This window comes from Lissotriton vulgaris, chromosome 9 (genome assembly GCF_964263255.1).
Source record: "Lissotriton vulgaris chromosome 9, aLisVul1.2, whole genome shotgun sequence".
Lineage (NCBI taxonomy): Eukaryota > Metazoa > Chordata > Amphibia > Caudata > Salamandridae > Lissotriton > Lissotriton vulgaris.
In genome coordinates, this window is record NC_141697.1 from 560643272 (window position 1) to 560660909 (window position 17638).

Sequence of the window (17638 nt, forward strand, 5' to 3'; positions counted from 1 at the left end):
CGTCAACCTCCGTGATCGATCGCGCTCCCGCAGTCAGCGACACCTCCCCAGCTCGCCTCACCGGTAGCGTCAAGCAGTGTTCAGCGGCAGTGGTCGGCGTGGGTGTCAGGGGCCGCGTCGGAGGTCGGCAAACGCCGCGGGTTCTGCACCAAAACAGCCGGCGGAGACCTCAAAAGAACGCAATCGGCAGCAGCGCGTTAGCGTCTCCGTTTCAGCACGGTGTAGGCGCGGATAAGTGTCAGGATATTCATGTAGAAGCAGACGGCTTGCGGAGCCGGGAGCTCACACGTCCGTCCCGTCCGCCATCTTGGCTCCTCCCCCATCTAAGTTTGTTTTAACTAGAAGTTGCAGTTTGTAATAAAATTGATGCGTTACCTAAGTTCTACGGAGTAAGCTGTCTTCGTTGAACTCCCATATGAGCCCCTACTGGTGGTTGTGCTAAAAAAAAAGTTTTATTGGGATGTCCTCTTATTATTATTATTTTTTTCCGGGTGGCGGCTCAGAATCAAGGGATTTTTGGGGGCATTAAAATAACTGTAACAGTCATTGACTTAACTCCTCTGATAAAGGTGTACCAGTCTCCTTGGGCAGAGGATTTGAGAGGTAATTTGTTTACTCATGCTTCCGTGCTGAGGTGCCTTCCAACAAGTTACCTTAGGGGCAGCGGTTGTACTCAGGGCTGTTAATTTCCACTTGCCCTAGAGTAAGATACAGTGGGGAGCCATTCAAAAGAAGGGTGGTCGTCTGGTCTTGTTCAGGCGCAGACGGCTTGTTCTTGGCCTGGTTTTAGTCCGGCTTGCACGTCCTGTGCTGTGGAGAATAGAGCTCACCATTTCAAACTACAATGAGTAGGTCTACCAAAGTACCGAAGTGCAGTATGGGCTTCAGAGTCTTTACCGCCCTCCTGATACTTTCCCTTACTTGGAAAATTCAATTCATATTCAACCTACTACACGGACATAAATTCCTCACATGAGCCTAGCTGATGCTGCCCAGATGACTGCATCAGAAATCTAGAGGCAAGCTTCTGGCTCTACGTAATGTGAAACTATGGATCCAGCGCCCTCCATACATCTGTGCCTTCTAACTGGGCTCTAGGATATTACATTTAAAAAGCGTCCGTGGAGCTTAATATGCTACCCTGATTAGCGTTTAACATTATTTTTTTATAGGATTTTTTTTGTTCCCCTGTTTACACTGCTTTAAGGTATTTATAGTTATTATGAGACATATATTAAGATCGCCTTGCATTTTATGTTTGCTATTATGTCGCCTTGAAACCTAAATGTCTGGTATTGATGCACAATATAAAAATGAATTAACAAAATACATACTGTTCCATTTTCAGCTTCAGGGAGATAAGGCACTAATATCACTGGGGCATAATCTATCTAATGAGCATCGCAAGATTGAAGCAATCCACAACCTCAAGCACTTTATCAAAATGTTTAATGAGTGTGTTTTACCTATGTGTAGTTTGAAATTGATGTGATTGCAGTCACTTGGTTACCTTTTGGGTTTAGTGCTTCATAAGTGTTTGATTATGGTTTTGTAACTAAATTTGAATTGTTTCCTGGTGTTGTGTGTACTTCTACAACTGTCTTCCACTTATGGCTCGAATACTTTTCTTGTCTCAGAGTTATGATCTGAGTCTAATGTACCTTGTATTCATTCATGTTTCTTTATCTGTTACAGTTTTCAACTTTCAAGAGTTTGGCTTAATTGCCTTTCTTTTGCTTTGAGTTGACTGCAGTTTTGCCCATCCCATGCAACCGTAAGTACATTGCTGTTTGTTATTGTCTATTTCTTTATTACACTTGCTACGTCCTTTACTAATCTCAGACCAGGTATTTCACAGAGTGGACTCTTGCTGATTTTCTTCAAGCATAGTATTCCTGGTTACGGGTACTTGTACTACAACTACAGCTGCTTACTATAATTCTTTCTAAAGGTATTTCCTTTTGAATTTGTTATAGCAGCTGTTGCTTATGCTAGTTGCTCCCTAATATCTCTTTTGTGACTGCACTTTTCATTGTAAATGGATAAACCAAACCTTACATCTGACTGAGTTTAAACGTCAAAGGGAGGGTCTCCTTAAGATACACAGGTCAATACTCGGACATACTCCCTTGAAGAAAGTGTGACTATAGGGACCGTCCTCCCTTGTAAACCCCATGATGCCTTAATACTAATTAATTTACAACAAGGGGTGGTGAGGGACAGAGTCTCTGAATTAAGCAGAAAGCTCTCACCCAGTCAAGAGATCAGGGCTAGATCCAACACCGTTTTTTAGCTCACTGCACCATCCCAGTTTCAGAACCTGGCTCTATGCAAATTAGTCTGTTCCTGTCCCAGTGCATGATGGGAACAGGGCAAACCAAACTACAAAAGCCAATTCTTACACTGGGAAGGAAACAAGCTCCCGGGGACCGGTTTCTGGCATTACAGCCGTCTTCGGCCCGGTTTGCTTGAATCCTGATGGTGCAATGAGCAAGGGTCTCACATCTGAGAATACCCTTCCACGCTAAGGGTGGACAAAAATATTTACAACAAGGGGTGGTGAGGGACAGAGTCTCTGAATTAAGCAGAAAGCTCTCACCCAGTCAAGAGATCAGGGCTAGATCCAACACCGTTTTTTAGCTCACTGCACCATCCCAGTTTCAGAACCTGGCTGTATGCAAATTAGTCTGTTCCTGTCCCAGTGCATGATGGGAACAGGGCAAACCAAACTACAAAAGCCAATTCTTACACTGGGAAGGAAACAAGCTCCCGGGGACCGGTTTCTGGCATTACAGCCGTCTTCGGCCCGGTTTGCTTGAATCCTGATGGTGCAATGAGCAAGGGTCTCACATCTGAGAAAACCCTTCCACGCTAAGGGTGGACAAAAATATTTACAACAAGGGGTGGTGAGGGACAGAGTCTCTGAATTAAGCAGAAAGCTCTCACCCAGTCAAGAGATCAGGGCTAGATCCAACACCGTTTTTTAGCTCACTGCACCATCCCAGTTTCAGAACCTGGCTCTATGCAAATTAGTCTGTTCCTGTCCCAGTGCATGATGGGAACAGGGCAAACCAAACTACAAAAGCCAATTCTTACACTGGGAAGGAAACAAGCTCCCGACAGACTGATTTGCATATAGCCAGGTTCTGAGCTGGGATGGTGCAGTGAGATAAATAACGGTGATGGATCAAGCCCTGATCTTTGGACTGGGTAAGAGTGGTCTGTTTAACTCAGACACTCTGTTCATCACCACCCCCTTTTCTAAATCGTTTTTGGCCACTATAGGTGTGGCAGGGTATACTCAGACATGAGTCCCTTTCTCACTGCTCCATCAGGATTCAAGCAAGCCGGGCCGAAGAAGGCTGAAATGCCAGAAACCGGTCCCCGGTAGCTTGTCTCCTTTCTGGTGAAGAATTGGCTTGGTAGTTTAGTCTGCCCTGTTCCCATGATGCACTGGGCCAGGGACAGACTGATTTGCATATAGCCAGGTTCTGAACTGGGATGGGGCAGTGAGATAAATAACGGTGATGGATCAAGCCCTGATCTTTGGACTGGGTAAGAGTGGTCTGTTTAACTCAGACACTCTGTTCATCACCACCCCCTTTTCTAAATCGTTTTTGGCCACTATAGGTGTGGCAGGGTATACTCAGACATGAGTCCCTTTCTCACTGCTCCATCAGGATTCAAGCAAGCCGGGCCGAAGAAGGCTGAAATGCCAGAAACCGGTCCCCGGTAGCTTGTCTCCTTTCTGGTGAAGAATTGGCTTGGTAGTTTAGTCTGCCCTGTTCCCATGATGCACTGGGCCAGGGACAGACTGATTTGCATATAGCCAGGTTCTGAGCTGGGATGGGGCAGTGAGATAAATAACGGTGATGGATCAAGCCCTGATCTTTGGACTGGGTAAGAGTGGTCTGTTTAACTCAGACACTCTGTTCATCACCACCCCCTTTTCTAAATCGTTTTTAGCCACTATAGGTGTGGCAGGGTATACTCCGACATGAGTCCCTTTCTCACTGCTCCATCAGGATTCAAGCAAGCCGGGCCGAAGAAGGCTGAAATGCCAGAAACCGGTCCCCGGTAGCTTGTCTCCTTTCTGGTGAAGAATTGGCTTGGTAGTTTAGTCTGCCCTGTTCCCATGATGCACTGGGCCAGGGACAGACTGATTTGCATATAGCCAGGTTCTGAGCTGGGATGGGGCAGTGAGATAAATAACGGTGATGGATCAAGCCCTGATCTTTGGACTGGGTAAGAGTGGTCTGTTTAACTCAGACACTCTGTTCATCACCACCCCCTTTTCTAAATCGTTAATACTAATTAAGCCATCAATGGCCATACCAGAGAGAGTCCGAGTAGTATGGTCTGTATGTTGCATGCATTCTTTAAAATAGATTTAGATGAACGCATATAATAGGTGAATAAACAGTTGTGACGCAGCGTAAAAATACCAATTTGGGTCCTGAGGAAATCCGCCTGACCCTTCACGGGCAATCTAAGCGCTGAAACATGTCTACCTATAGATTTTAGGAACCATGGTATCTTGACAGCCATCTCATTCTGTTTTTAATCTTGCCCTAGACCTCCTACATGAAAATAGTAACAGAGGATCAATAGGCATTTTTAACACGCCTAATTCCCTGCACATACCTGCTAAAAAGCCCCGCTTACAACACATAGAGCCCTCCCAGTCGCATTAGGTGATCTGGGTCCAATGATGAAGCAAGCAACAGGTGGTACCTGTGGGTGAGGACCCCAAAACATATATAGGTATATATCCAAGTAATGTGGCGTGGGCACTAATTTACCTGGTTGCCATTTGCACACTCACTTGTGATATTTGAAACATCCACCCACACCACAATACAATAGATGGTATAAAAGATTAATTGGATGCACCATCCCTTTGTTGGTTAGAGTTTGCACTTTGGGAAGTTGAGGGCCCACCCATATAAAAGCCTTCTCTCGCCGCCTAAGGTTTTGACTAAGTTTAAACGTCCCCTTAGTGGCCAGAACAATATGGTTTAACAAAGGCTTATTCTTCAAATCAATAATTACACTCCAACAATTAGTTCTTTCGAGCAGACTATATAGCTGTATATACAGAAAATAACAATATTTTTTCCTGATCCTAAAGCAGTTCTCATAGACCCATGTTCTCAATTGAAAAACCCTACATCATAACCAATGAAAACAAGGACACTTGTAAAGTTTTAGTATTCTGTTCTTGTTGGGGTAGACCAGATGGTATGGTTTGTTCTATTGGAGCAGTAACGTGCAGCAGTGACCTGCAGTTATGTTGCTTGAAGGGGTCCTAAGCTGAAAAAACCTTAACTGTTGGACTATCCATTGTTGGACCATGAGGCTGTAAGCCCTGTCAGACTTTCAGGATAAAAGCTAAAAATGTAAATGATTCCTATTTAGGATAATGGTATAGCCTGAAAGTACGTACATTGCAAGATCACTGTGTAGACTTCAGAATAACTGTCCTTTAATGTTGAAGGTGCAAAATTACTAGTAGATAGATTTAGAGTTGGGGGCAGGGTGGGGGGGGGGGGGTGAGGTGGCTGGGGAGGAGGTCCTGCAGTTAACTGATGACCAAGGGAAAATGTTGAGGAAAACAGAAAAAGGTTTTCACCTGGCACTCTGCTGTCAAATATTCTGAATTTAGATTTCCTTTGTCCCAGGTGGCAATGGTATTCCAAGGCCGTCATCTTTGGTAGTTGGAGGAATCCTTTAAACTCCCAGTGCATGTTCTTAATCTTACCCTTATACACACCCACCTGTGACAGTCATAGCCTTGCAATTTTCCCCTGGGTCGTTTACGATCTATTCATCACATTCTTTCTTTACACCTATTACCGTTCATCCTCCTGCAAGCTCCTTTCTGCAAACATTGCTACCATAGTCTCTCCTGCTTGTCTCTCCCTTTTTAGTCTTTCTACAACTACTTCTTTCCTACTGACGTTCTCATCCATTTTGTTTCGTCATTTTACTTTTTTATACTTGCACTACTTTCATTTTCTACAGATTTTACACCATGGGTCTTAAGGAGGCGCAGAAGGCGTTCTTCCCTATCCGCTCCATTGACGGTGTGGTGAGCCTCTTCGAATGGGAGGTACAGCGGGACGAGCCTGACTTGATCCTCCTGTCACTGGTGCTGGGCTTTGTGGAACACTTTTTGGCCGTCAACCGTGTCCTGCCGACCAATGTGCCAGAGATTACCTTTCAGCCTGTGCCTGGCTCAGACCCAGAGCACCCAGTCTATTTCCCGGTGGTGGACCTGACGATCGCCACTGCCTTATACGCCCGCTTCACAGCGCAGATCCGTGGAGCAGTGGACTTGTCACTTTACCCCCGGCCAAATGGGGTTTGCAGCCGCGAGCTAGTGAAGAAAGTTTCTGATGTCATCTGGAACAGCCTGAGCCGCTCATACTTCAAGGACAGGGCACACATCCAGTCCCTCTTCAGCTTCATCACTGGTGAGGCCCACTCCTAAAACCATCCAATAATGAAAATAAAGTGCTTGTGTTTGTCTGAAATGGTACAGGAACAATACTGGAATTTATCGTTATGTGGTAGTCCGTGTCTTCATGCAGGTGTTATTAGATGGGTTTTGGCCTTTGCATCACTTCAGAATGGCTCCCCCACTTAAGGATTTCAGTGAACAAAATACAATGTGAATATCAGTTTCTACCTGCTGTGTTCCTCCAACTTATGTGGCTTGTCAGGGTGGTGTTGGATAGACAGTAGCGGGAGAGACCATGTATCTATGGTGGTTGTTTTTTAGGTCGCGCCTGGGCAGCACATGCGCTGGTCTGCGAGGCGCGCCCGATTAGAGTATGGACTTGAAGCTCCGCCCATATTTTTTATTGGCTTGTCATTGTCCTTTTGTAAATGCTGGCTTCTGATTCGTTAATTGGCTTGTTTGTCCCTCCTTAGTACAGGCTTGTCTTCATTTGTTACCTCCCATGAGGAATGGCCTTTTAACTTCTGTTGTTGCAAGGTATGTTTTATTTAGTCTGTAAGCACTATTTTCTTTAATAAGTTTAACTTACTGCAGGAACAACATGCTTTCCTGCAACATTCATCTCGCCATGCATGTGTTTACTTCCAAGCAGCCCACTTGTTTGAAATTTAATAGGTCTCGCAGTTTCAAGAGTTTGAGCTATTGGCATTGTAAATGACAATGCCTTGTATTTATCTGTTTTAAAAACACATAAATAAAAGGCATTGTTATTTACATTGCCACTAGCTTAAACTCTCGCAAATGTGAGACCTATTGCATTGCAAATGCTTGTTGTTTTGGGCTATGAGGCGGAGCCCACCCAGTTGCCTGCATCATAAGCACACTAATGTTAAAATACTAATTAAAAATTTTGATCGCGTGTCAGACAGCCAGATACTGCCACTGGCATATTTGCTAGTGCACATGTGCCATCCTTCGTACTTTGCAGGCTAAACCAGGGCTTACTTTAATCAAGCTGGTCTGCCATTGTTTAGGGCCTCCTTGCCATACCCATAGATGATGCTCAGCAAGCGTTACTTTTTAATGTAGCCACTTTATCTCTCAGCCCTGGGCTCCCCATCAATCCTTTAGGCTGCCCATGTAGGTATATATCACAAACATTTCGAAAGGAGGGTCCAAGGGAAGGTTTAGAGACCGCCTACAATCCTGCTCCTCACACAAGACTATGAATACACAAATAAATGATTGTGGGTCTAATGGAAAACGAATGGGTGGTGCCTGACTGACCAAAAAGAATACAAATAAGGAAAGGAGTTATTAAATCTTAAAGCAGGGGATATCTCTACGGTTGAGGAAATACCCATCAGTCTTCGATCGGTTTCGCCCTGTTCATCATTTGGGACTCCTCACACCAAGGAGAATAATCCTGCCACCACTCGATGTTCAGAGTGATGGTAGCCCTAGAATGTAATATGGTGTGTTGCTAATAACCGTGAAGTCTGAAAAAAAGCAGTGCGGAGAAAGTGATAGTGGTGAAGGGATATAAAATTGGAGAAAAAAAGAGAAAAAAACTTTATTAAATGTCCCCTATGTTTCCAACGCTAAAAAGTGCTAGAGAATAGTAGAGACACAAATATCTACTATTATAATAAGTGTAATATGGTCGACATGTTTCCTGCAGATTTGCGGGCCCGCCCAGGTACCCAACTGCATTCCTCAGGACCGAGTCTAGCTACTGCTCGTACATCCCAATGTGATAGGTGAAAGAGGATGTTTTTACAATTAAATATATTAGAAGAGAGAATTTTTTACATTACGTTTTTGTTAGTGGACCAGGTGTCCCCTTGACAGGTGTAGGAACTCCTTGCTGAAATGTAAACAAAATGGTATGACATACAGAGACAGGCACAAACACCACATTAAGTAACAATTTTTGGCTCGGAACATATACTAATGTTTTGATGCAAAATGCGGGTGTGTCAAATACATATCCCAACAGAGTGCGCCAAGCTGCTAACTCCCAAAAAAGAATTTTTGGTTACCCCGGCTTACCTTTTGGGAAGGAGGTACGCTCTGCGCCTCACCTGGCTACGGCTCAGGTAAGTGGAGCCCCGCGTTGAAAATTAAAAGCACATACAACACATAAAAGTGTCGGATCCAGCCACATAACCAGTTCGTTTAAAAGTTATTCAGCGTTGTCTTACTCGGGTTTGAAAGTGCATCTTTTTATGTCCACTCACCCTCTTAGATGTTATAATGTGTGATTACACCTTTGTCATATAGGGCTGGCGTGATGACAACACTCATTGACTCAAACTCAAATATTTATTTGAGCAGTCTTCTTTCTCATGCAAGAGAAATGAATTGCCACAATTGCAATACTTAAAGTAAAGTGCATACAGTAAAAGTAGTATTAGGAAATAATACTGTAAAAGCATTTATATGGTTTCTTGGCCATATGATACTTTAAAATGGATAAAATATATACATACATGAATACATTGACTAACGTACTCAACTGGTGCTTCTAACTAAGCCTACCCCGGTGTACCTGACCTAAGCCTAATACGTGGGAAGGGATGAGTAAGTAGCAGTTTTAAGTTAAGTTGGTCAAGATTATTTTGCCAAGAATCTGCATCATGAATTCTCTTAAGGGTTTAGTCAGCTCCGTACCTTGGTAATAGAATGTGGGAGGTCTGGTATCTCTTTTCCTCAGGACTCGATATTCCAGCAACCCGCAAGGTAGGCTGGAAACACCGGAGCTGGATTTTCTCGGCTGGAGAAAAAGACAGCGTCTCTCTCAGTGCGTCAAACAGGAGGGGCGGCTTCCGTGGGCTTCTCGCATCAGCTGGGCTCTCGGGCAAGTATATGGCCGCTCTGCTCTAAACCACTGTGTATTTGCTTAAGGCAACTGTTGGTATTTTATACCTGGAAGGTGTTGGGTTTGACGTAAGGTTGAACATAAGACGTCACTAAGAACTAACAGTTCTTTCTGGACTTCAGGAGTTCTTGTTCAAATCAAAACAAAAGCAAGGGGGATTTCCCGGGCTGCTGGAGGCTTGGTTTGTTTAAAGAACGCGTTGTGCTTTCTAGGAGTCGATGGGAGTAGCCGTGCTGTGCTTTGGACTGCATGGGCTATCACTGAATATGGATCTGATTCTTATGCCTTTATCAGGATATTATTGATTATAACCTCACAAGGGCATAAATCGGGAATATAGAATTAGGGTCCTAGTTATAAACAAAACACCTACTCCACGGATTGATGTCCATCATTACTAAAAAACGAAGCAATAGTAAACATTCAGTGATGCATGTGTGTTTTCCGACCCACCCCAAAATACATATTTCGCATTTGAAATGGTATAAGGTAAATGCACAAAAAATGAGGGTTGGTACTGTACGCTTTTCAAGCAGTGTCATCATTCAGATAAATGCATATATATATATATCAGCTGAAGGAATTGCGAAAATTACACATGAAATGGCTCTAAATACAGAAAAGAAGGTCGAGACCATTTCATCACATATTTATACAAATTGCTGTATATCTGCTAGAGGCTTAGGTAAAATATTGTCTCTAGTATCCTAAAATAGAAGCTCTGTTCTCTAAGAATAGTTCTACTTTAAGCAGAGTACCATGTGCCAAAATAAAAGGTAAATGTTTTGAAAAATGGGCAAAAATAATTTCGCTTTCAGGGGAAAAAAGTTCCAAATATTTTCTTTAGCTTTGTTTATCAAAAACTGAAGGCCGAATTCAGAGTTCAGGGAACGCTGTGTGCTCATTGTTTTTATTAAGAGTTCTTCTCGTTGATTGGAGAGAACATTATTTCAGACAGACCTGCAAAAATTGGTCTACCACATCAGGTGAAAGTTCGGCTAAGTTCGAAAATTCTGCAACTGTGGAGTTCTCTGTGTGAGTGCTATCATCGATGGTTGGATCAGCAATGCTCACAGAAGGCTGTACCTGTTCGGTGCTGCTTTCCTCTCGTACCTCACCGCCACCTACTCGTAGTGGTGAAGTCTCAATGAATGCCGTCATCAGAATCGGTAGCCACTGGGGACAACACGATGCATGAGTCGTTACAGGACCTAGCAAAGTATCGATTTCCATTGGTACTGCTGATTGTAGTGTAAGACAGACGTCCAACACTCATTCTTCTCCGCATAGCAGGCATCGAAGCACAGGCATGATGCAATCTTTCCAGATCGGTCTGAATGAAAGAAACCAGATTGTACTTAGATCTCTTAGCTGGGCCAATCCGAGGAAATTAGTGATACGGTCTCGGTATCGTATTGCTAGGATCGTTTCTTCCATCGTTGCTAGTCTTGTCTGTGGATTTGCTTGCCATATCGGAGCAGAAGGAGCAAAAATAAAACTCCTGCCACGAGTCCCAATATTAAGGGTAGCCCACCAAAGACAGAATGGACAAAATTCTGGAAGATGCCCAGAACTGTTTCAAAGGGTGCTAACAGTCCCGAAAAAATTGTCTTAAATATATGTGTGAGGCCACTGGTATCAGACATGTTTAAGATTTGGCTTTACACTTCTACGAAATGTACGGGGCAATTTGTTGATAAAAGGGTATGTATCTCTGCTGCTGTCCTTGCAACTTGCAGATCATATGTTTCTTTTGATGACGGTAAAGACCTTGACACAGAAGCGTACCGCTTAGTGATTTTTTTTTTTTACAATTTTTACCACTAAGAAATACCTCCTTGTTACCTTCACTGTAACATCTGTGTGTCTAAGGTAAATCCCAGGTTGATTTGATGTATTCTTTACCCAACCTTTCATACTGGCCTGCTGGTATATACTATTGGCAGTATTTAGGTTTAAAGTATTTTATTGCAGCATTGAAAGAAAAAGGACAACATTACAAACAAGTAACCACAGGTGCCCCCTGCGAAATAGTGTATACAGTTCAACATAGACATGAAATCCGTTCGTGCAGTGTGATGGGCACATCCTGTTCCAGAGTCACATGGCTAGTGCACCTGTAGACGGGGACAAACCAAAAGGAGAAAGAAAAACAAAACCCCCCCCAACCAACTGCCCCCCCCCAACCCTCCCGACTCCCCCCCCCCCCCCCCCCCCCCTGTACTGTGCTATCAAACTTCCTTCTTTTCACTTATGGCAGCGTAGTCATCCGTCCCCCCCCCTCTAGCTAATTACTCGGGCAACTCAGATGGGCGGGTCTGGCGGAGGCGTCAGCCGTAGCAATCTGAGATATCTAGGGCAAGTAATTTCTTTGAATTCTGACCTTAACAGTGTGTGAAGTGGTGACCACAGCTCCTCGAATGTGTCCACCTCCCCCGCTACCACCAGGGACATCTTTTCCATGCCTAAGACATGCCACAATCTATGTAGCCAACCAACAACAGTAGGAGGCGTGGTAGTGCGCCAGTGAATGAGTATATTCTGTATTGCCGATCCCAGGGAGATCGCTATCTGCCTACCCTTCTTAGATCTTAATGGGTACATCAAACCGTTTGGCAAGCCAAGTAGAACATAGGCAGGAAAGCGGGGTAATTCAATCTCAAAGCATTGGTCAACCTCGTTCAGCACCTCCTCCCAGTAAGGAGTCAGTAGGGGACATTCCCATAGTATATGAGTGAGTGTGCCAGTCTGTCCGCAGTCTCGCCAGCAGGTCTTGGGTATTGAGTGGTTCATTTCGTGAAGTTTCTCGGGGGTGCGATACCAGTAAGTGGAAATTTTCGTGAAAGTCTCGGTAAGCCCAGTGTGGTAAGCAGAGTGTCGTGCCCGGTAGGAGATGTGGTCCCAGTCAGTGTGGCTCAGCGATCGCCCCAGCTCCCGCTCCCAACGTTCTCTCCCGGGAATGTAGATGTGAAAGGGGGGAGGTTGCAACAATTTATAAAGGTCAGAGATAAGCTTGGCGTCCGAGGAGCGAGTCACCAACCAACGCTCATATGCCGTGAGTTTCCGGTCCGCCGAGGCTCGTACCTGCGGCTGGAGCGCCCAGTGGCGCGCCTGCATGTATCTCATGTGCTCCGTCTCGGGCAGACCGAAGTCCCGCCGTAGATCCTGGAAGGAGACGGCACCCTCCTGGCCATACATGTGGAATAGGGCGGAGCAACGGGCCGCCCGCCAGAGCTCAAAGGCTCCCGGTTCCATACCCGGGCTAAAGTCTGGGTTTCCGATTATTGGTGTAAAAGGAGAAGGAAAGGTGGTAAGGTCGTGTTTGGTGGACACAGAGTCCCAAATTCGGAGCGGGACCCCCGTGATGAAGGACGCATAGAGGTTGGGGGGGCGGTGGGCCCTCCGCAGGAAGGGCACATCCTGCAGCGTCCCGCCCGCCACCGCCTGGTCCTGAAACAACCAGTGTTTATCTGATTCCCACCGGCTCCACTCTACTAGGTAGCGCAGTTGAGCAGCTTGGAAATACTTGTGCAAGTCCGGTATACCAAGGCCACCAGACTCGGGCGCTAGCGTGGCTATGGCTCTCTTGAGCCTAGGTTTGCGGCCCTGCCACACAAAGCGTGTTATATCAGACTGAGTCTGTCCGAGCCATCCCTTGGGGGGTTGCAACGGGAGGGCCCGAAAGAGATACAGGACTTGCGGTAGAAGGGTCAATTTCACCGCGGCAACCCTGCCCAGCAACGACAACGTGCCCTTGTCCCAATGGGCCAGTTCCTCCTTGATCTTCTTACTTAAGGCCGTATAGTTGGCCGCGACCATAGCCGGAAGAGAGGGTGCTAGGAGAATCCCCAAATAGGGTACTTGGTCTTTAGACCAGCTCAGCGGAAAAAGCCTCTGTAAGTCAGCCCTGGTGGCGCCGGACAGCGAGATGTCGAGGGCCGCCGATTTCCCAAGGTTTACCTTGAAACCCGCTACAGTTGCGAAGGTTTCCAGCTCTTCAATACAAGCAGGCAACGACCTCCTAGGGTCGTCGAGCGTCAATATCACGTCGTCCGCGTAAAGACTAAGGGTGTGGTGGAACTCCCCCATGCGGACGCCTGTGACATTGGGGTTCTGGCGAACTCTTTGTGCGAACGGCTCCATATAAAGAGCGAAAAGCAGTGGCGACAGTGGGCACCCCTGTCTGGTGCCCCTCTCTATCGCAAATTGCCGGGAGCTGCAACCGTTCACCCTCACCACCGCGGACGGGAATCGGTAGCAATTGAATACCAGGTGCCTAAACCTCTCTCCTATGCCAAATTTACTCAATACCTTCTCCAAGTAAGGCCAGTGCACTCTATCGAACGCCTTCTCCGCGTCAATGGAAAGGAGCATGCGTTCCCCGGGTATCCGTGAGGCCTTCTCCAGTATGTGGGTCACCCTTTTAGTATTATCGACAGTCTGCCGGCCCGGGACAAACCCGGCCGGATCCGGGTCAACCATACCCGGGAGGTGGAGTGCCAGACGTGCCGCTAGAATACTAGTGAAGATCTTCAGGTCTGAAGTCAAAAGTGAAATCGGCCGGTAGGACCCGCATTCAGTCCGGTCCTTGCCCGGTTTAGGGATCACCGACACAGTCGCCTGAAGGAACTCCGGAGGGATAGCGCCCGGTTCAGAGAAAGAATTAAACATGCGCGTCAACAGTGGTGCAAGGTCCTGGCAAAAGGTCTTGTAAAAGAGAGGGATAAAACCGTCGGGCCCCGGGGCTTTCCCGTGTTTGAGTCGGGAGATAGCCGTAACCACCTCCTCAATCCAGATCTCCCGCTCAAGATATTGGGCCTGGTCCGGCGTAAGGGACGGGAGCGACACCGACTCCAAATAGTCAGTCTCGGCTCGCGCTGAGGGGGGACACCGGCGTAGAGATCAGCGTAGTAACCATGGAAAACGTCCGCAATCTGGCCATCTTCCGTGATTGTCCCTCCAGTGGGGGCCGCCAGTTCTTTCACCCGATGCTGCTGGTGTTGTACACGGAGTTTATGCGCAAGAAGCCGGCCACGCCTGTCTCCGCCAGTGTAGTATTTGTGTTTCAGGCGAAGTACAGCGTACTCCGCTCTGTCCATGTCGAGCGTGGACAGGAGCTTTCTGGCAGCCTTAAGTTGCCTCCAGACTCGAGGGGCTCCCGTCCGTTGATGCACCTGTTCTAGCTCCCTCACCTGGCGTGTAAGTTCGTCCTTTTTAAGCTGACGGTCTTTATTCTCCGCCGAGGAGATAGCAATAAACTCGCCGCGGAGCACTGCCTTCAAGGCGGCCCATTGCGTCGTGCGGGTGGTGTCATCATTGTCATTATTACGCTTATATTCCTCTATGGACTCGCGGATATGTTTTACCACGGATTGTTTGTGCAGCAGAGTGTCCCTGAGACGCCAGACCCCTCGCGAGGGAGACACCGGAGGTAGCCGGAAAGTGCCCTCCACCGGGGCATGATCTGAGAGAGACAGGACCCCTATGTCGGCGGCCGAGACCAGCTCGTACATCGGGCCCGTCACCAGGAGATGGTCCAATCTTGCATAGGATTTGTGGGCGTGTGAATAGTAGGAATAGGCGCGGGTCGTGGGGTGGAGGCGGCGACACATGTCGTGCATATCAAGATCCTCCAAACGGGAACGAACCGAGCCCGAGAGCTCTCCCGATTGTAGGCGCCTTTGCACCGACCTGTCCAGGGACGCATCAAATACCATATTCAAGTACCCCCCCCAATCACGATGTGTCTCTCAGGAGTGGATGTCACGTCTTCCAGTGCCCTGTGCAGAAACTGATCCTGATGATCGTTGGGGCTATATATGGAGCCTACAGTCAACACTAGACCCCCCACCCTGACTCTATACGCTAGAAGCCTCCCCTTTTGTTCCGCAACCTTTTGCATTACCTCCCCTTTGAACCTCCTAGATATTATGAGTGCTACACCTGCTGTTTTGGAAGCGCAGGAAGAGAAAAGCTGCGTGGGGAACTTTGGGGTCCGTAGCCTGTGACAGTCTTTAGCTAGAAGAGGAGTCTCCTGTAGAAGACAAATGTCTGCCTGTGAGTCTTCCAGGAGGGACAGTACAGCCTTCCGTTTAACCGGGTTATTCAGCCCCTTCACATTCAGGGTAACAATCTTAAGGGCCATCAGTGAGGGGAATACCAGCATCGCTCTTCAAGCGGGCACGGTCCGCCGGGCTAAACTCAAAGGCATCAGCGTGCGGCCACAGTGATAGTAAACCACCTCATAGCACAGTACAGTCCCCGAGCCCCCAAACCCCCAACTGTGAGGACCCCCTCCCTGGAACCCCATGCACCCCCCTCACCCCCGCTGCCCAGTGAACGCCCCAAACCCCAAACTCGCCCATTCAACTCCCCTGCCCACCCCCTTCACCCCAAACCAAGCAGAGTACTTCATTGTCCCAGTCTGGTCCTCTACGGACAAGGCCGTGGAAAGTCGTTCAAGTGGACGTCCAGCCACCACCTCCAGCGCCCCTGCCACCCCCCACCCCCGCACCTGCGATGAAGATGGGCTACTGCAGACTCCCCCCGGAGCGTGTTCAGGCCGTCAAGGCCACATCGCCATTCGCCGTAGTCCTGGAAGCCTCCTGTATGGCGCTGGACATTTCTGCCCGGATTGTAGGCGAGTCTGGTCTCGTGGGCGGCGGGGATCGCCGTTCCCCGACTAGCTGCCAGCCATCTCGCGTGCTCCGCCTGCGACGAGGCGCCGGGTGTCCGTGTCCGATGCAGTGATTCCCAGCACTCCGCAAACATCCTGGAGGGACCGGAGCTGGTGCAGAGTTCCATTCCAGCGAAAGATGAGGCGGAAGGGGTGCCCCCACGAGTACTGTGTGCCATGTTCCCTCAAGAAGTCCGTAGCAATTTTAAAGGCCTTCCGTTTCTGCAGTGTTATTGTGGACAGGTCCTGGTAGAGAGCCACTGGGTGATCTCTGAAGCGTAAAGGCTGTTGTCGTCGGGCCTCACGAAGAAGCCGCTCCTTCAGGGGGAAATCCGGCAAGAAAGCTAAAATGTCCGGAGGAGGCGCTGAGGCCCTGCGAGGCCGACCAACTCGATGTGCTCTGTCGATCCGGAGTGGGAAGTCTTCCGATTCTCCCAGAATTTCACGGAACAGGGCTCCTAAGTAGGCGGCCGCGTCCTCACCCTCCTCGCTGGATGGAACGCCACGGACCCTTATGTTGTTACGTCTGGACCTGTTTTCAAGGTCTTCGGCATGGGCCTGTAGGTCAATCTGCTGGTCCCTCAGCCTCAGTACCTCCTGTTGCAAGTGAGTGATTTCCTCATCCCTAGAGTGGCCAGCCGCCTCCACCGCGTTCACTCGTTCTCCCAGGGAGTCCACCTCTCTCCGGACCTCCCCGGCCACCTCTTGCTTCAGGGCTTGAAAGTCCTCCCTCAAAGAGCTGAACAGTGACTCCAGGAATGATCTAGTCACCGGGGGTTCCCCGCCTTCTGCGCCCCGAGAACTAGTCGGGGGGGCTCGGAGCTGGTTGGTTCCTGTCTTGCCTCGGGGCGCCTCTTCCCAGCATGTCCGGCAAGGTCCGGTCACCTTTCTTCGACCCTCTGGCATTCGACATCGCGGAGGGGGGTGGGGGTCACCAAAGCCCACGTGCTGTGGCGAGGAGGCAATACAGACCCGGGCAGCAGTGCAGCAGTAGGTGGCAATCCACACTGCTCGCGCCAATGTGGACCCGATCCCAATGAGGCGCCTCCAGTCGCCGTGAGCGAGGGTTGATCCAAGAGGCCGCTGCAATCGCTCCGCTCCCGTCCAAGATGGCCGTCCGCTACGGCCTGGGGAGCCAGCGCCGGTGTGGCGTAGTCTCGTCTCCCGGACTATGTATATGCTGTTCCGCTCCACCCAAGGTTGAAGTCAGGGTCTGCCGGTACGAGAGGAACAGTCCTCCCAGTGATCGTCCCAGAACACCACATCCGGTGATTCCGGCTAGGCCCGCTCTCGGGGATCGCAGCAGTCCTTCCCCACTGGTCCACTCGATTATCACATGGCTGAAGGCCGGTCATGCGAGTCGTTCAGCAGTTGGGACCGGAGAGGGGTTAGGTCTCGTGGGCCGCGAAGGCGACCGTGGGTGCCGGAGGGGCTGGCAACGCCCGGCAGTGGCTAAGGGCGGGGCTCAGGGCCGGGCCACGTGGCGCAGGCCTCGCGGTCTACCTGATCCCTGGGCTTGCGTAGCTGCTTCCTGTCGGCTCCGCCTCCTCACTCTCCGCTAACGCGGCTCCGCTCCGCCAAGGGAGGTCGTTTCAGGCCACAGCGGGGTCGTAGTATC

The 17638-nt window shown here is 48.6% G+C and overlaps 1 protein-coding gene across 1 annotated transcript in view; it reads left to right on the forward strand.

Annotated features, from left to right (window-relative positions):
• Nucleotides 1-17638, forward strand: part of MEN1 (menin 1) — a 145884-nt gene that overhangs the window by 49514 nt on the left and 78732 nt on the right. The window contains exons 2-3 of the mRNA XM_086938084.1: nucleotides 1696-1774; nucleotides 6025-6476. Of these exons, the coding sequence (XP_086794210.1) occupies nucleotides 1767-1774; nucleotides 6025-6476 (460 nt within the window). The 5' untranslated portion in view covers nucleotides 1696-1766. The remainder of the gene's footprint in view (nucleotides 1-1695; nucleotides 1775-6024; nucleotides 6477-17638) is intronic.